This window comes from Anopheles merus, chromosome 2R (genome assembly GCF_017562075.2).
Source record: "Anopheles merus strain MAF chromosome 2R, AmerM5.1, whole genome shotgun sequence".
In the NCBI taxonomy this organism is placed as follows: Eukaryota; Metazoa; Arthropoda; class Insecta; order Diptera; family Culicidae; genus Anopheles; species Anopheles merus.
In genome coordinates this window covers 48251120-48271346 of record NC_054082.1, presented here as the reverse complement: position 1 = coordinate 48271346, position 20227 = coordinate 48251120, and the positions used below count along the sequence as shown (strand labels likewise).

General features: G+C 45.5%; 1 protein-coding gene across 8 annotated transcripts in view; it reads left to right on the top strand.

Moving 5' to 3' along the window:
* LOC121591009 (neurexin-1) overlaps positions 1-20150 on the top strand; it is an 86461-nt gene extending 66311 nt beyond the window's left edge. For 3 of the 8 annotated variants that reach the window (XM_041911293.1, XM_041911294.1, XM_041911295.1), the window contains exons 13-22: positions 224-608; positions 767-1143; positions 1282-1402; positions 12423-12570; positions 12650-13407; positions 13471-13649; positions 14059-14230; positions 14313-14545; positions 16522-16858; positions 17992-20150. In XM_041911293.1, the coding sequence (XP_041767227.1) occupies positions 224-608; positions 767-1143; positions 1282-1402; positions 12423-12570; positions 12650-13407; positions 13471-13649; positions 14059-14230; positions 14313-14545; positions 16522-16858; positions 17992-19238 (3957 nt within the window). In that variant the 3' untranslated portion in view covers positions 19239-20150. The remainder of the gene's footprint in view (positions 1-223; positions 609-766; positions 1144-1281; positions 1403-12422; positions 12571-12649; positions 13408-13470; positions 13650-14058; positions 14231-14312; positions 14546-16521; positions 16859-17991) is intronic. The other 5 variants (XM_041911298.1, XM_041911296.1, XM_041911300.1 and 2 more) reach the window with 5 other exon arrangements.
* Positions 20151-20227: the final 77 nt, after the last annotated feature.

Here is a 20227-nt window from a genome sequence, read left to right as displayed (position 1 = left end):
GTGTGTGTGTGTATGTTTGTGTGTGTATGTGTGTGTGTGTATGTGTGTGTGTGTGTGTGTGTATGTGTGTGTGTGTGTGTGTGTGTGTGTGTGTGTGTGTGTGTGTGTGTGTGTGTGTGTGTGTGTGTGTGTGTGTGTGTGTGTGTGTGTGGTGTGTGTGTGTGTGTGTGTGTGTGTGTGTGTGTGTGTGTGTGTGTATTCATTGCTACCTTTCCCATGGCAGAGTAACTTCTTCGCGGTCGAGCTACTGAACGGGCACATCTACATCCATATGGATCTCGGATCGGGAGCGGTCAAGGTGCGTGCGTCGCGACGTCGCGTGGATGACGGCGTCTGGCACGAGCTGTCGCTGCGTCGCAATGGCCGCGACGGCAAGGTCGGCGTTGACGGGCAGTGGAATGAGTTCCGGACGCCGGGCGAAGCGTCCCAGATGCAGTTGGACAGTCCGATGTATATTGGCGGCATTGGGCCACCGTACGCCGAGATCTACATTCCACCGGCGATCTGGACGGCGACACTGCGCCAGGGTTTTGTCGGCTGTTTGCGGGACCTAACGCTTTCGAGCAAGCCGGTGGATATAGCGCACATTGCACGGCAGCAGGACTCAGGTAAGTGTGTATGTGTGTGTGTGTGTTTATGCTTAAATGACCCAGCTGTGCAGCGTCTAAGACAACAATTTAATCATTGTTGAAGAATATGAGCTATATTCTAAGTGCATTCATAGATATAAATCATTACCCTTATCCCTATCCATTTTTCCCCACAGCTGCCATCAAACCGTCCTGTCACGTAATAGCTAATCAGTGCGGTGGACAGGTTTCACCATGCCAGAACGGTGGCCAGTGTACCGAGGGCTGGAACCGTCCGCTCTGCGACTGCTCGGCCACCCTTTTCACCGGACCGACGTGTGGTCGCGAGTCGGCAACGCTCGCCTTCAACGGATCGCAGCATATGGCCGTATGGATCGGGGGCACGCAGGGTAGCCGCACCCAGACGGAGGAGCTGGTCATACGCTTCAAGACATCGCGACCCGCAGGTTTGCTGCTGCTTACCAGCGCCGAGTCCAGCTCGTCCGATCGGCTAGAGATCGGGCTGGTAGCTGGCCGTGTTCGGGCTAATGTGCGGCTAGGAGATCGCGAAAAGGTGCTCTTTGTGACCCTCACTGATCATTCACTCGCTACAATCGTCACTGATTTTTGTAACACTATGCTAACGTCGCTTGGGCACACTGCCCGGTTTTCTCTCCCTTTCGCTCTTTTACACGTCGCGTCTACTTCACAGAACTTACTCGCTGGTCTGACCGTGCTTAACGACAACAACTGGCACACGGTGAGATTCTCTCGCCGTGCGTCCAATCTGCGGCTGCAAGTTGACGGGACACAGCCCGTCAGGGGTATGTTATGTATGTATCAACAGCACCATTACTTTTTTGCCCTATTACGTGTCGTGACGTGTCGTTTCTCTTTCTTGAATTGAGACGAATCGAAAACTGTATTGCGAAAAGTTCCATGTTTTTGCTACCCATATTCGAACGATCCGATGAACCCAAAGCCAAAGCAGTCAAAAAGTCAAACGAGATTTTAACGAACGAGAAGCAACGACCAATTGTTGTAGCAGCTAGCAGGACGTATCTAAAAAACTAACTGTACCCGTACGCTAATACGCCGTGTTACGTGTATTAACGCCATCCAGCCATTCCCGCCCTATCAGCTCTCCGAACCGGTTTCATTCATCCTACTGCCACCAACACACCTCCCACCACCTACTTCCAACAACATCATCAACAACAATAACAGCAGGTTCACGTGTGACAGGACTTGTACAATTTGCCACCCTTGTAATTGCATGACTCAAACCAGCTTGCGTCTGGTGGTACGAAATCAACCAAAAGAAAAGACAACGACCAGAACGACCAAGACATATACCATCAACCATCTACCACGTTCCCCCTCGGACGATCCAATTGGCATCGGTTGAGTCACGGTCATTCATCCATTTCCCTGCTGCGCCTTCACACGTTGGGATTCATGGAATAATGATTTCATTAGTTTGCCTTCTTATTCATATCCTTCATCATGCTTTCATTTCTTCTAATTATTGAGACATTGAAGCGCTATCGAGAAAATGTCGGACAATTGGTTTCGAAAAATTGGAATTGGATTACTGGTTACTGGTTTACAGTTAACTCAAACATTGATTCGAAATATGAACAAGAGGTACGACCTACGCATGGCTATTGCGTAAGAACCAAATTTCCTGGATGGAAATGTGATGGTCGTTTTGGGTTGCACCACGCGTTCGTCTTTAGGATATCTCGAAGATTCCTTCCTCCTCCTCAAACTTGTATTTAGATAATTGGTGCGACTAGTCATCGTCATATATTTTTCATAAAATCTTAAATGATGTTTAAGGACTGCTTTTATACAAAGCACAGGTCGTGTTGAAATGAGTAATAAATATGAAATTAAATGCATGTTTTTAATTGTTTTCAAAATTTGAAGCTCGCTTTAGACCTTGCGTGAAATTGTTCGTGAACTTTTGGATTTTTCTGCTATATTTCAATAATTTTTTATCAGAATTTGGCTATTTTGGCTACCTGCATACCATAATTTTTTCACCGTGAACAAATCGAGGAATCACAAGGAAATGTATTTATTTTATTACTTACTTACTTATCCGGCGCTACAACCGCTTTGCGGTCTTGGCCTGTCTCAGGAGTGTCCGAAACCGCTCACGGTCTCGCGCCTTCGTCTGCCAGTCCGTTATCCCGGCCTTAATGGCGGACGCCTCCACGCCATCTTGCCACCTCAATTTGGGCCTACCACGCCTCCTCTGTCCTTGTGGACGGCCTAAAAAGACTTTACGGACTGGGTCGTCCGTTTCCATGCGTACAACATGGCCAGCCCACCGGAGCCTGGCGAGCTTGATACGCTGCACGACAGTGAGGTCGCCGTACATCTCGTATAGCTCGTCATTATAGCGGCTCCTCCATTGTCCTTCCACACATACGGGGCCAAGTATCCTTCTGAGCATCTTCCTCTCGAACGCGACTAAGAGGGTTTCGTCAGATTTGGACAGTGTCTATGTCTCAGAGGCGTATGTGAGTACCGGAACTATATAGGTACTATATAGTTCCAGCTTCGTCCGTCGCGACAGGTTCTTTGAGGTGAACTGATTTTTCAGGCTGTAGAAAGACCGGTTGGCAGCCAGCATCCTTGCGCGCAACTCAGCTTCCATGCTGTTGTCGTTGCTGACCTTTGACCCCAGATAGGTGAATTCTGGGACGACTTCAAACGTGCGTTCACCTATCTGTACATCACGCCGACGTAGATTCAGATTATTTATTGGTAGGCCCGCTGATGTTGCCACCATTAGTTTGGTCTTTGCCTCGTTTATCTGCAATCCGAGGCTCTCTGCCGCCTGATCGATCCCTTGGTAGGCTTCTGCTACATAGGAGTGCCGCAGACCAATGATGTCTATATCATCAGCGTATGCCAGGATCTGGGTTGACTTATAGAAGATGGTTCCCGTAGTCTCCACCCTCGAGTCGCGGATGGCCTCTCTAGCGCCAAGTTGAATAGGAGACAGAAAAGCCCGCCCGGCAAGGTCCTGAGAGTTTTCCATCCACCCTCACCTGGCATGTGACGTTGGTCATAGTCATTCTAACTAGCCTTATCAGTTTGGCCGGGATTCCAAAAGAGCTCATAGCGTCGTACAGTTTTACCCAGGCTGTGCTATCGTACGCGGCTTTGAAGTCTATGAAGAGTTGGTATGTGTCGTTTCTGTATTCAACCATCTTCTTCAAGATCTACCGCATGGTGAAGATCTGATCAGTGGTTGATTTTCCGTTTCGGAATCCTCTTTGATAGTTTCCGACTATCTCTTCGACGTGCGGGACAAGGCGATCCTGAAGAATCAGGGAGAATATTGTATAGGCGGTATTTATTTTTATTTATTTTATTAATTCAATATTTTTACAGTCTAGACAGTTGGGGAATTGAATATACTTTCTTTTGGTGTACAATAAGCCAAATTCTGATAAAAATTTATTGAAATATAGCAGAAAATCCCAAAATTTCACTTTCAATTTCACTGGGCCTCTAACGCAGGCTTTAGATTACAACCATGCAAAAGGCTGGTTCTGATAAGTCAATGTCAATTTCAGCAAGTGCTGATTTCTGTTTGACTTACTAAATGTTACCTATGCAACTGTAGTTAAATGGATGTTTTCTAATTCAACTCCTCAGTCGAACTACAAGCTATTCCCAAAACATAGTCAGTGGCACAAGACTAATGAAGCGCGTAGCTTGCGTGCACAACCTTACCATAACTTACCATAACGTCCACAAGGCAGATGTAGGAATTACGAATAAAGGAAAAACACTCACTCACACACATACACAAAATAATCAAACATAATCTTATAAAGCGAAATTAGCAGGAAAATTGCTTTTTGATGGTTTTATTTTTCCGCCTCAAAACAGCAACAATAACGGCGTTTTTTTCCCCCATCGTTGACGTTCAAAATCGGTGGGAGTGCACTACGCTTTGACCCGCCAACGCTGCCGGCCATTTTCCCATGCCATCGTGGGTGCAAGAAGGAACACTGTAAAACACCACCCACCTTCGGTATCCTTATTTCCCACGCGACTCGGTTGGACATCATTAAAATGTGCTTAAGGGCAGACATCTCGCTAGTCGCTGCGAGACGAACTCTTTCCGTTGGGAACGCGAGTAGGGAAGAGATTAATCCTAGCACACAATATGCCGACACGAATCGTAGCAGCGTCAACGTGTACCCTGTTTGTGTGCTACTTTGTGTGGTATCGCTTTTTTCTTCTCCTTTTTTTTTGCTCGACTTTAGCATACTTTCCCTTCAACTCGCAATTCCAGACGGTGAGCCGCATTGGAGATGGGCCGCCAGCTTTACGGTTCGATACTTTACGAATAAACCGCATCGATTTTCTCATTCGAAGAAAATGCAATGAAGCTTGAGAATTTTCTTAATCAAAACATCCAACGCGGGACACAACCATGATGCCTCGCGCTACAGCAGGCTAACCGGTGCTGGATGTTTTACCCTGCTGCTGTATAATATGCAACATCCGGAACCGACCTATTTGTTGAGAACAGGCAGCAACAATCTAGCGGCCCTTTTGCCAAAATACCAAACATAGCACATAACTTACATAATACCTTGTTGGCTCCGGTTGGCCACCCGTCCTTTCACACTGCCCGGACAAAGTTTAGCACGCCTTGCAATACCTTGCGGTGCTGGCAACCGGACCCGACAGCTAGCTCGCCGAGCGCATAACATTCTAGGTGACGTTAAAATTAATTAAATCGTTTGACCTGTTCCGGCGAGGTTTTTGGGTGGCTTTATTGAAGCTATAAAAATAGTTTTCTTCCTTTCCGGTGGCTGGCGGAGCGGTACATTTATGCTTAGCATCGGGGGATGTCACCCAGATTTGAGCTAAGGATCGGTTTGGATTTTGAGCTTAAGAAGCGAAGTAACACGTTACTTTACCATCTTAATTGCTCTTTCATTCGCTTAATTTCGCATCCTGCTGGCGAAAGGGAGGGGGTTGTTCGCCTACCCGCAAAACAACAGCCAATCACAACAAACATTCGAAGAAATGGCCATTTTTAGCTCGTAATAACATTACACAGCCAGGCCGGAAAGTGAAACTGAGTGCATCAATTAGCCTCGGATGATTAGCGCGGGGAGTTGGTGGCCCATTCACATCGTCCTCTTCCTCGACGGCAATTGTCACTAATTAAAACATGTCGGTTTGTATCCATCCATCGGCGATTCAATTAAATGTCAGGCCCATTTGCCGCACGGTTTACGCCCGACAGCCAGATTTTATGCTCCCCCGTGCCGTTCTGTCGATTGCGGGCTAAAGTGACGTGATTCAAGCACCTAACCCAATGGTCCCAGGTGACAAACCGAATCGGTGAGGTGAGTGGTTAGTTGAGTTACACATTCATCGAGCATGCAAAAAGCATGCTCTACAAATCATTGCCAGCCAGGAAGGAGCAGATAGAGATAGAAAGAGAGAACATTGGAAAAGGTCAGAAGAGTCCGCTTGCACGTGACACGATTTCAAGTGCGCACCCTGCGCTTATCGTGATCTCCATTATCTTCGATTTCAATTGCAGATAGTGTGAAACTCAGCTGCCCGAGGTGGGCGGGTTGCTGAGCACACATTACCATTTGCTCCTGCCCATTGTGCCGCATGAATTCATAGTAATGCGCTTCGCTGCGCCCATCTTCTTGCCCCATTACAGCGCAGCGCAGATAATCATGTAACACGGGCAACGCTGGGCTGTGGTTTGCCGAATCGCCATCCACATAATGTGAGCCCCGGTTCGCATGTGCGCAGATGCACTCCGGGTGCATACATACCGCAATGACACGAGGAAATGTGGTAACGCACCGTCACGAGCGGAAGTTGCTGTATTTTGTGTATGCTTTCCCTGGGATGGCATCGAATTTAATAAAATGTATGACTGCATGTATGATTACATTTGTGCAATGGATTGAACTTCCACGGGCGGTGATAAATTTCAAGTGATGGGTGTAATACAATCAGAATGGAATAATTCAATAACAATAATGGTTTAACTTTAACCTAACCTGTAAAATATAAAAGTTTTTAGTAAAAAGTTGATACATTTTGATATTAATTAAAATTGCGTTGATGTTTTTGAACACAAAGCATATATTTCTGGTAGTAATGTAAGTTTTCGAATAAATTCGCGTTATCGATGGAGACGCATGGTCGTTTAAGCTCATAGCTAAGCCAATGGCGACGATAAATTAAATTCGAAACCTCTTTCTTGGGAGTAATCGAATGATCTGCAGCAATTATGATTCACCGATATCATCCGCTTGGAGGGGTTTTTGCTCGGCTGCGGTGGAACACAGGTCCGATAAAAAAATAACACCAAAAATAATTGCCCATTATGTCGGTACATTTGTTGTGCAATTAACACACACACAGACATGCTCCGTGGCAGAGTGCGCCGGGAGAACGGTGCTGGTTGGATGCTCTGCTTGATTTATCGCTAGCGGAGACCCGAACCGGAATTGTATTCCGAGCAGATAGTCACTCCTCAATGCATGCGTGTGTACGTATGAAATGGTGGATCGATCGTTCATCATTAAGCTGAAAATTGATTCATTGCGATTGGTCTTGTTGTCGTACACTTGAAACACTGAATTGTGGAGAGAACAGAAGGATAGGAGGGAGGAATGAGATCGCGAGTTATTTTTTTTTTTACGTTCTCTGTCTCCTTTTGCTATACATTATGCAATAAATAATCTACCCATAGCAACACGACAAGGTAATGACATGTGATTATACGCACACTCGAGCATATTTTCAATTGTTATCCCTTGGGCGCTGAAAACTGCAACCGTTGCTATTATAGTTTTTTCAATAACAGCTAGCATAATCCAATCCAATTTTCATTTGTAGTAACCATTTCCTCCCCGCTGACCAATGCGGTTCGACCAATCAAACTGAATGTCTAACACGTCTACCGGTATGACGTAGATGGAAAATTACTATCGATTGAGCGTGGACAGTGCAATCGAACATTTTTGGTTCAGTTCAATTTGTGACATCAACTTTTCACTCCGTTTTTTCCTTTCGCTCCATGGTTTGAGCCCTGTTTTGCATACTCCCTTCCATATGACACGATCCATCCCACTGCCATCTAAATCCCATCACAATGCATTCATTCACTAAAGTACTGGTATTTCATGCTGCAGGGGTTTGATATTCTATATATTTATCCTACTTGGTTATCAAAACACGCTGACGCCTAGGTGTGATAAAGCTCGCTCAACAACAGCAAAATAACAACACAACCCATCGACTGCGTGTGTGTGTGTATTTGTTGTATTGGATAAGAATAAAACAACAACAACAAAACCCTACAAAAATTGGCATCAAAAAGGAGCAATGTATGAAGCTGGTTTGCAGTATTGGAAGTTTTTTGTTTGCGTAAAGCTAAACATCCAAACCAAAAAGCTCGACGGACGTGCCGTGTAAATACATATATTCGAGCACGGGTCGTGTCTTTTCATTTTTGTTCAATTCCGGTAAACGACGCAAACGTACGCGGCGCGTTCAAAATTAATCGAACGTCAGGGCGCTATTTTATGTGCACCAAACTTTTTCCGTTTCCTTATGAACTAGTTACTTTGGTTAGTTTGTGTTAGTATTTCTGGTCTTTATTTCTTTTCTTTATCGGTTGTCTATTGCTGGCTACTAACGGCGATGATAATTACTATTATTATGACTAGCTCTCTGATAACCCTTTATCACCAATATGTATTGCATTACCCTTCACACGTTCGTTATGAAGCAACAAATTGCCACAGTTCACGTTATGCTCCAACCACAAAGCACACGCACAAACATCCACCATAACTCCTCAACTGCCTTCTACCCTCGAACGACCTTTAGATAACAGCAAACGGTTTGTGTAAGGGCACATTCTTTAACACTCTTCTTTCTCTTGCTCTCTCAGTTTGCTTTTTCCTTTGTTGACTTGAATTTTTTCTCGGAATGTCGCACACATGATTGTATTTGCAAAATGTCCACCCCAGCAAAAAGCGCACTCAGGGCGATTGATAACACATTAATTACACTGTTGCTTTGTTCAATATGTTTATCATCCTTAAATATTCTATTTGAACCATGTTTTGGCACCAGCAACAGCAAACCAATGCATTTCAAGTATTATACTCTATATCCCGTATTCCATTTACTATTATTTGTAGTTAGGTAGCGTAGCCAAAGCACATCAAACTTTTCACAGAAAACTTGTGTGAAGCTCAACAAAATATATTCCATTTTCAGTAATGTACGAGGTTTAATTATCTCAAAATTCCAAGTTTCCTTAAATAAGTGATCAGGCCTTATTCACGAATGTTCAAATTCTAACTTTGAAAGTATATACATGAGCAGGATAGTTAAGCACAAACAAGACATTATTTAATCAGAGCAAAAGACATTTTATAACAAAGCATTGAAAGTAAATATTGACCTTCCTTCCTAGAGCACGTAAATTCCAGCATGGAAAGGTACAAAGGGTTGACCCCTTTCTATCCTGTTGTTTTAAGGTCATTCCTGCCGTGGCACCAATGTTTGCGGTATGAATGACCAATTATTGGCATGGCACAGACAACCTTCAGGCGTAGTAGTAACCTTCGGGACCAGTAACGAGCCCGTGTTCGCTACCAAGGTTTTGCCTCATTCACATTTTTCCTTGAATTACTCCCTACCGCTCCGTTATAAGTGGGACGGTTGCGTGCTTGTGCGCAAGCTTTGCAGCACAGTTTACAAAATTTGTTCCCTTGCATCAACATCATTAGTCGAGTGCATGCCGTTCTCCATTGAACGGTGAAGCTTGCATAAAAAATTTATTGTTTCACACGAAACCAAATTGTTCTTGACTGTCGCCTGTAATGAGACCATCGAATACGGTATAAGGTATACTTTTTGCAATGCATGTTTCACGAAAATTCCTTATAACAACAAGTTTCGAAATATCTCATAGATTTAGTATATTTTACACAATCTTCAAAGTAAATGATAGATTTGATTGTATTCCTACAGAGCAAGTAAAACGAATCATCGTAAAATGTTAACTTATTTTCTCCAATGTACTTAGAAAAGAAACCGCACCAATCACATACAAGCACCACCAATACAATACTAACAAAATACAAAGTTAGAAAACACACCACAAAACAAACACCACCAAACAATTCCTTTCAACACACACTCACACACACATCACTTCAACTTGAATGAAAGTGCACCTTTCAGATAATACAGAATGGCAATCACCAGGCAACCTCACTTTTTGTAATCGGCTTGAACCGGCTGACCTGTGTTATTGCACCATTTATTTTCCTTTTCTGTTGCATATCATACGATACGTTATCTTTGATTCATAGTTTTGATCATTGTTTTTCAATTTCATTCGTTTCCTTTTTTTCTTTTGTTTCATTTCGGATTCCCATTTTCAATTAGTCCGTTGTTACTCATTTTGTTATTTCGGTTATCCTGCCTCCTAGTTCATGCTCTAGCGTGCCGATGCACTTAATCTGCGCACACGTAGCGATCTGCGGATGACCACCGACTGACAGTAATGCTCGTCAAAAAAACCCTTCACACCCTTCGCACCCTTTGCTTTGCCTGGCCGGAGTATGTATGTGTGTGTATGTAAAACGAAACACATGCATTCCAATTCGCAAAACGAATGCGCTCCAACCAGAACCGAATTTGACGCTCAATCGATGCACTTTGCAACTTAGTTTCCCTGTTTTGTTTTCTGTTCAATGTACCTGTCTGTATGAGTGTGTGTGTCTGTGTCGGTGTATTTCCTTTCGGTAAAATACCCCGTTAAAAGGCTGCCGTGTTGTGCGCTATTTGTTCGATTCGTGCTGCACGTGCGCCTAAATGTATGCAACCGACCGTATAAAAATAGAAACAATAACGATGCAATATCGAAATCGAACACAACACTGAATTGTGCCTTGCCGATTTGTCTATCGCGTCTATCGGGGAGTTTTTTTTTTTTTTTGGTACTCTTTGGTTTTTGGACTAGCCTTTGCAACCCAACAGCACACCACAGCGCACACCGTTTTGCAACACCCTCCCTTCCCCACCCTGCCGTTTGGTCCTTTTCCCACGTTTGCGTGTGTTTGCGCACCTTCGTGCTTATCGACACATTTTTCCTTCGTCTTCAAGCGCACCTTAGCCTGGTTTTCTCCCCTCTCTGTCTAACTTTCTACCCATACTCGCCGTCCTGCTCTTTCCGCTACAGGGCACGCGATTAGTCGCTTCCCCCGGCGTATACAGTACGATATCATAGATTTTACTTATGATGCTTTTGTTTCGTAGATCAATCAGTCACACGCACACACATACACGGGCTTGCTCCTTCTGTTTTGGTACCTTGTTCCACACCACAACGCAAATGTATTGCATATCATCCGTATGTTTCCGTACTGTCTGCTCTGTTGGCACCGTTGGCACATGAAAAGGACACATCTGACCTCTCTAACTGCGCGTCACCTCACCTCATACACTAGACTGCACCTTCACATCCCATAGCACCTTCACCGGTCGGCTCACCAACCATCTACGTGCCGATAATCATTCCCTCCTAACCGGTCGCGCTTATTTTATTTTGAATTGTTTTTTTTTTGCGAACCGTGTGTGTTGTTATCGGCCCTAGCAAGTATTTTTCGTATAGTCGTAAAGAAAAGTGCAACAGCCACAGTTTCATACACTGGCAACACGGGCACCCTGCGTGATATGCAACTGACCGTTCGAATCGAAACCTAAAATCATCAATGCGATTGATCGTGCACAACCTCGTGTTATTGAAAGTTCTTTTTGTCACGTATTTTCGATCCGTCGACACCAATTCATTCTTCATGCTTGGTTTGATGGTAGCAACTGTAGCGCAGTTCAATGTGTAATGTTAGCTTCAATATTGATTATGAGCATGATTTATTATTTTTCCCCAAATGAAAGCATTTGTTTTTTGTTTTACTCCTTTTTTAGTTTTACTCCTTACTTTTCCGCACAAGAACACTTTGTTTGGCTATATTTTTAGCAGCAATTTAGCAATTTTCGTTTACCTTCTTTTATTTTTTATCCCACCCTACATTAAAAGAGTCCTTCCCATAGCATGTTTTGTGCGGATACTGAATCTTACCTCCCAACCACGAAACAATCCCAACCGCATGCGTCGTCGGTCGCCCTTTGCTTATCATTTCGTTACGTGATCATTTCTTGCATTCAATAACCTTAGAACGCATTAGAATAGACGCAATAGCTAGGAACTGAGAACGCTCCGTTTCGCTTTCCCTTAGGGACACACTATACTATATGACGTTCATCGTGTTGGAACTTGTCTTAGCCAGCAAAATGCAAAATCTCCCATTGTCCCCGCTCCCCTTTTCATTCCCCATTTTGCATCATTCAAACCACCCTGCCTGCGCGCGATTACAATGTTTTAGGTTATATAGCGGTTACTTTGATTTTTGAATGCATTTCTATTTCTATACAACTATATATATACGTATATGTTACCACTAGAACGCCTTACAAGCTCCCCCTCCGCCCACCACCCCTTCACTGTCCTCAGCCTACATTCCACCCTGCCTTCCTGTTGGTCACTTTTTTGGATATGTTACGTAGTTCCAGGGGAGGGCAACAATTACTTAGCTATCTTCGTTCTCCCTCCCCTCGGAGCAGGCTGCCAAGCGGACCAAGTGGGCGCTATTTTACTGGAACATTTCGCTTCGATTTTTTTCTTTCTCGTTCCCGCATCCGTGTGCTGGATGGTGTGGGGGATGGTTTGTACTTTGCTGCTCGCACCCTTAGCTGAAGCGATCCTCGGCCGACACAGCACGCTGGAAGTCAAATCGATACATCTCGGTGGGCTGTTTCATGCGGAGGAAGAGATCCAGATGACAGCGGCAATGCCTAACTTCGTGGGCCAGCTGCAAGGATTCGTGTACAACGGGCATCGGTAAGTTGCTGCGTTGGTGGACCGATCGGGTGCCGTTCATGATCGAGATCGTGTTTTCCGCCCACCTTCTTACTTGCAGATACATCGATCTGGTGAAATCGCTCGGCCCCGAGCTTTCCTCTCTGCCAACGACTACGTTCAAGCTGACCGCACGGTTCGTAAATTCACCACCCGGATCACCGTACCTGCCGGCAACGTTCCGCTCGAAGCATTCGTACGTCGGGCTACCGATCCTGAAGGCGTACTCTTCCGTGTTTGTCGATTTCCGCTTCAAAACGCTCGAGCCGAACGGTCTGCTCTTCTACAACGGTGGCAAACGGTCCGACTTTGTGGCGGTCGAGCTGGTGAACGGGCACATCCACTACGTGTTCGACATGGGCGATGGGCCGATTACGCTGCGCGACAAGGCCCGCATCCACATGAACGACAACCGGTGGCATTCGGTGAGCATCCGACGACCCGGGCCCAAAACGCACACCCTTGCGGTGGATGAATCGATCGAGATCTACACGGCCAGCGGCAACAATATGCATCTCGAGCTGGAAGGCATCCTGTACGTCGGGGGCGTATTCAAGGATATGTACTCGCGACTGCCCTCCAGCATAGCGTCTCGATCCGGCTTCGAGGGATGCATCGCATCGGTAGATCTTGCCGACACGTCACCCAGCCTGACGGAGGACGCCGTTGTGCCGAGCTCGCTGGTGGTTTCCGGTTGCGAGGGGCCGACCAAGTGTAGCCAGAATGCCTGCGCCAATCGGGGCGTCTGTGTGCAACAGTGGAACGCGTACGCGTGTGAATGTGATATGACTTCCTTCACCGGGCCTACATGCTACGATGGTAGGGTTTCTTGAGACATTGTGGATGGAAGCAATTGCAAGACAAATTTTCATTCATTTACAGAATCAATATCGTACGAGTTCGGAAACAATAAAGGCCTCATCCAGTACAATTTCCCACCGGGACGCCAGCCTGACACGGAGGAGGACAGCATTGCGCTCGGTTTCGTGACCACCAAGTCGGACGCAGTGCTGTTGCGCATCGAAAGCTCGACGACACAGGACTACATCGAGATGGAAATCGTAAGTTTCAGTGCCCGTTTTTAGTAGCTTTAGTATAATTGTGTCAAGCAATGCGATTGTAACACAATTGATACGCAAAGCATGAGTAGAATCAATCATGTAACATTTCCTAACCATTTCCATGTTCCAAGATGCACACGAAAAAACACAGATCAGCACACAAGATGATCAATTCGAACCATATATAAGATTATGGCAATTGCAAACGTGTGTTTGCCTATCTGCATACCACTCTAGATCAAATACGTCATTAGATAGATGTAAAGTACATACATATTTTCAAACAACACTACTCTTGTCCTAATTTATCGCTCTGAAATCCCTTTTCATTTACATTTCATGAAACATTTTCACAAAAGTAATAACCATTTCATTAATCACTCATAAAACGTTTGCCCTTTTCCGTCAGGTGGAAGGAAACGTGTTTACCGTGTACAACGTGGGCACCCAGGACCTGCCACTCGGTGAGGTAGCAGTCAAGGTGAACGACAACAACTACCATATCGTACGGTTCACGCGCACTGGAGCGAACGCTACGCTGCAGATCGACGACTACAACGTCCAGACGGTGTCATCGATCGGTATTGATGCAATCTTGCAAGGAATCCCCCCCTGAACGGTCCGTTCTGATCCTTTTCTTTTTTCCACCCTTTCCACCCGCAGGCCACCAGTCGACCGTGTTTACATCGATGGCCAACATACAGGTCGGTGGCAAGATCGCACGCAACGGACGTTCGCGTATCGAGAGACCCTTCAGCGGGGTGATCGCCGGCCTGTCCGTCAATCGGCTGCGAGTGCTCGATCTGGCCGCGGAACGCGATCCGCACATCAACGTTCGGGGCGATGTACAATTGGTAACTGGCGTTTTAGATAGAAATGACCAAAGAATGCAGCAGGTTAGAATTTTTAAACGAAAAGCAATTTTCTATCTCGAAAGCCGCTCTTTCTCTCTCTCTCTCTTTTTATCTTTCTGTATCTCTATATTTATCTCTTTGATTATCTCTCTCTATACGTTTTATTCTGTTTGTCCTGTGGTTAAACCGATGCGCCGTTTTACGTTTGTTTGTTTGAAGTTTCGTTGTTCCGTTGCGTTGGTGCCTGTTTTTTATATGCCCGTTGGTTTGTGGTTGATTTTGTTTTGTTTGTTTGATTGTTTGTGTACAAAACATTACTCAAGTATTGTTCATGAACGTTTACGTTGCGATGAAAGTGTGCTACAAAATGAAACCAAATACTCTTGCCGGCTCAGTTTGGGCAATTGATATTGATAAGGATCAAATGCTATTGATTTCGTGCACCGCATACTTGCATCGCAATGCACACGTAGTGCTTTATTGCGTTCGTTAGTTAATATATATTGCGCTGTAACGAGCTGTATTTGCATTGTTCTCTGTTCACAAGGATAAAAAGAGCATAACTAAACAGAGATTAAATATTTGTTTTCGTCACGTTTTTCACGTTTCGCTGTGCAGTTCGATTACTTTTTGTATCAAAAAACGACAGCGAGCAACGTTATGTAAATTGGTACTTCTTTTTATTGTTTGTACATCTCCATTAGTTGAATTTCACTTTCATTGATTTACGAAACGCACCTCTAAGTTTGACTAAATGCCGCACAACTTATTCCATGTATCGTGTTTGTTTAGCAGTGTCGTGTACATCGTCCGCACATTCGCACAATTCGTTTTCCTATCTTGTTCAATCTGCAATTCGAGAAGCTCGATACTGTCTCGAGCTGTACAACTTATAGAGAACGAAAACCGAACGAAAAAAAGGGATTTATTTGATAATCATTTAAAAAAGTACATCGCTACACCGCATACAATGATACTGCCAAGGCCTTACGTTGCTTCTGTTCTAACATCTGTTTCGTTGATATCGAGTTAATCTGTTGTTGTTTGATTTACAACCCAATTGCTTTCTTTGTTTTTATGCGCCCACTCTCCCGCCCCAACTAACGGTTGTTTGGTTTTTGTTCTATAACCTCCCGATGTTATGTTATACAAACAAAATAAAAATGCAAACGCTGCAAACCACAATTGAGAACTGTTTACTCAACTGTATCCTTTCCTTCTACTTCAACACAGGAGCACCAAGCAATAGTATCCGTTCCCAAACAGAGATAAAGAATAGCTAAACAATTTGTCAAATGCCAAACGAAAGCAAAGAGTGCAGAGAACGCCCGAATTGGTTGCAACGCTCTGCACGATTGTTTTTCTTTTTATAATTTATTCAACCAGCTGCAATCGAAATATGTCCACGTCCCATCGATCATTACCCCAACCGTGTCCGTTCGTGTGTTTTTCTTTCCATCCCGATCTCACCACGGGACTATGATCCTTCCGATCAAACGCATACAAACGCAGACGCACACAGGCATTCGCAAACTCAAGTACACAAAACACACACGCAGCATTAATGAAACGACATACATTGCCGCAGTAACAATTTTACAGAGAACACAAAACAGTTCGTCACATTTCAGTTCGTTTCGATCCTTGAACCTCTGCGGCTTCATTGATTCGTCCCATGCCGCTTCCCATTCCGCCCGACCATCATTCATATACCATATGTTCTATACTATTACCTTATTACCGCTCTAGCACGTAGCTAATGCCGTCCGTTTTCATTAGTGGCTCTTAGTACGCACAGTAATCGCAATTCCACTAGCACCTATTAGCCGTTATCCATCATGCACAAATCCACATACAAACACAAACACACGTGTACACAATACACATGCAGCTACACCAACACACATGCACCGTGTCATACAGATTGCGCACATCCCGCGCTCCCATTTGCTCCATCGCTAATCCATGCACCACGCTTCTGCAGAGGGCGTGAGCTGACCGTAAGAATTAAACTGAAGAACTCTTCCGATCATTTCAAGACCCCGGCCAGCGGCTACCCAGGAGTGATGGACGATCTGATCTTCAGCGGAGCCGGCTCCGGTTGCCGCGGTGACGATGAGGACGAATGTACGCCCCCCTTTGAGAATGGATCCGGCGATGATCTGATCACACCGGTGTACGTGCCGCCGACCAAGCAAACGGCCACCACGTCCTCCGGTGGCGGCAAGGATGGAGCCAGTGGGCGAGGAAGGGGTAAGGCAGGCGAGAAACTATGCGATGACGAGGACTGTCTGCATGGATCCGGCAGTGGCGAGGTGACGGAGGTGTTCACAACTTCCACCGCAAGAAGCTCTGGTAGGTTTTAGAAATACCTATTGATATTGTATACATTATTTCGATTGCTATTGTACTGTATCATCAAAATCAGGTATAGAGTATTACAGTAGAGTTATTTTCAAGCGGTCAAATATAATTTCTGAAGTAGAAATTTTGAAACAAGAAAAGTAATGAAAGTTATTCAAGAGCGTCATTCATAAAATACGTAACGCTTAAAGGGGGCAAGGGAGACATCTTTCAACGTTCCCTCTTGATTCATAGTGGAGAGAGGTAGATCAAAACCTACGTAACACCAATCAAGAAGCTCTGAAAAAACCATATTGGTATTACATAGATCAGAAAAAGAAAATGAAAATTTATTCAAACACTCAAAACATTCAACTTCAACAGATATGACTCCGCTACAAGCAAAAAACTGGTTGTATTCATTCCAACGTAATAAGTGTTTCTACATTATTTGGAGTTCAAGTTTTTTTTATTGTTTATAATTATATAATTTCTCAACTATGGTCTAAAATTTGTAAAATGTTAATTTCACAAAACCGACGAAGATTTAAGAAATATTGAATAGAGAGTTTCCGTTCGCCAAAGTATTACGTAATTTATAGAATGAGATTGCTTCCAGTGTTACATTTTACTACACTAGAAGTAAGGGAGACAAATTAGGCGTTACGTAATTTATGAATGATCTCTTATTAATTTTCCTACAGCAATTAATTGCAATAATGTTATCAGTAATCAGTCGTCTGAATAAACACAAAAAAAACAAAAACACAGATATCTGTAATTAGTTACGAGTATGTAGTTAAAAATAACTGAGCATAGGAAAATGATGTACTTGTCGAATCAGGGGAGACCAGTTCCGTTTTACAGTCGTTTACCCGTACGACCTGGCAGCGTGCCCTCTGCATTGACTGAACACCCCCCACTGTGCAGGACTTACTATCCTATGAATTAATACACCAATCAGTCATAGGCGGTCTAACTCTTCAGTGGCTAAGACAGACCTAGACTAACGATGGTTGTTGTGTCATTCCTATTGGACATATACGAAGTAGAATTTAAATTATATCAAACGTTGTGCCTACCTCCTCAATTAGCATCTAACACACTGACTTTATATTAATCACATTTGTTTGTTTACGCTTTAGAAACGAGTCCCGAAATGACGTACACCACGGTAGACTTTGATCGGAAAACGGATGGCACTCCATCGTACACGACCCAGCGTCGCACGCCCGACACGTACTCATCGTCCTCACACACCACCAACGACCTGGACACGACGAGCGGTATGAGCAGTGGCACTACAGGCAGTTACGGTGGCAGCAGCAGCAGCAGCGGCAGTAGTAGCGGCACCAGTGGTAACTACGGTAGCTCTATCGACAGTTATGGTACAACAGTTTCGATGGGAACGACCGGGTCCGGTACGACGACGGGCACAACGGCCAGCGGGCGAGTGGTAACCACCTCCACCGGCACAACGGTTGGGCTCAGCACGTACGGCTCAACCACGGCACAACAGCATATACCGTCCGAAACGACCGTCAGCTACCGCGATCGGGACCGTGATCATATCCGCGAAACGACCTACCCGCAAACACCGACCACGACCGAGGAGGAGATAGTGGACGTGCACCTGCCAACGGACGACGAGGACGACGGGGAGGAGCACCGTACCACCGTGCACCAAACGCCGAACGGTCGGCGCCCACCGCCAGTGAAGGTGGCCGAACCGCCGAACCCCGAACCGGAGCAACCGTACCAGCCGCACCCGCAACCGTACCCGCCAACGCGCCTCCCCAAGCACAAGGGCGGCCGCATCAACTCCGAGGCCGAGGAGCGTACGGCGATGATTATCGGCATTGTCGCTGGTGCCCTGATTGCCGTCATTCTCGTCATTCTGCTCGTGCTGTGGATCAAATCGAACGGAGACCGATCGTACAAGACGGAGCACGACAAGAGTGGTCTCTACGGGCAGGGACCGAGCGCGGCCCTGCTCGGTGGCTCGCACGGCAACTCGGGCACCCACAATGCGCACCACTACAACCAGCAGGCGCAGCAGGCCCATCATCAACCGCAGCATCACCATCAGCCGTCCGCTCCGCCGCACTACAACGGGCACCATTCGAACGGGGGCAGCACGCTGCCGCTGAACGGTTCGCTGCGACATCACGGACCCAGCAATGGGGCTATGGCTGCGGGCGGTGGAATGGGCATGGGCAGCGGAGGCAACATGAGCATGGGCTACGGGGGCTTAAACGGCAGCGGTAGCGATAAGGGCAGTATGCAATCGGGTGGTGGTGGCGGAGGTGGCGGAGGTGGCGGAGGTGGCGGAGGACAACCCCAGCGAAACAAGAGCCGCAACTCGAAAGACATCAAGGAGTGGTACGTCTAATGGGACTCTCACAGGTGATATGACGCAATCAATGTTACGCGAGGGTTGGGGGGGGGGGAACGTCATTTACACGCAACGCATGTCCGCATCGGCGCAGTTTGTGTGCGATCGGATCGGAAGGGTGATAATTGATGATAATCCGAATTAGAATGCTAAAAGCGCATCTACTTGGGTGGATGCAGGCGTATGTAAAAAGGAATGTGCAGGCGATCGAGTCCTTCTAAAGGCCGATCCGCACCACCGGCAGTTACAGGGGGAGGGGCGGTTCGAGTGGAGCAGCAGTGGCCACCTCTAGTTAGGCTCATCGTCCCGGGCATGTGTACATAGTCGAGTAGAAAAAAAACTATTGCAAGTGATGGAATCATTCGTGCTAAACGATGGAGAAGCCGAGGAAGGAATCGTGCAATACGAAGCAAAATGGCACAAAGCCGAAGAAAGGTGGAGCGGGGGAGGAAAGTACGCAAAGTAAATTGCAACAAAAATATATATATTGCAAAAGGAACAAACATGACGACCCAACTGCTTGTAAAACAGGTTTACCAAATCACCCAGCAAAAATACAAATCGAAAAGTAGCAACAATCCGTTAAAAGACGCGTCCTTCTCACATCGGGCAGCTAAATCAATGGCTAAACGGTGCGTTGAGCACAAATGGATTATGTTTTGCATGTCGCTCAGAGCCACAAAAACAACAATTACTCGCAATAGAATAGTGAAAGATTTTAAGGCCGGTGGCAGTTTTTGGATACACCAGAGTTTCTGCAGTGGGCAAAAAAATATTCGAAACAACCACTACCCAAGTTCTCTCCCAGCCGTTCAGAATCCCGCAATACACCGCAAAGAACCAAAATACCGAAAAATTACGATACGCTAAATACGAAAGCGCTTACAAGAGAAGAAAAAGAAGAGAAAATGAAATCAACCTGAAAGCTTTAGTACCAAACTAAGAAATCGAGCACTGGGATTGACAAAATTATTGTGGCATTGTGG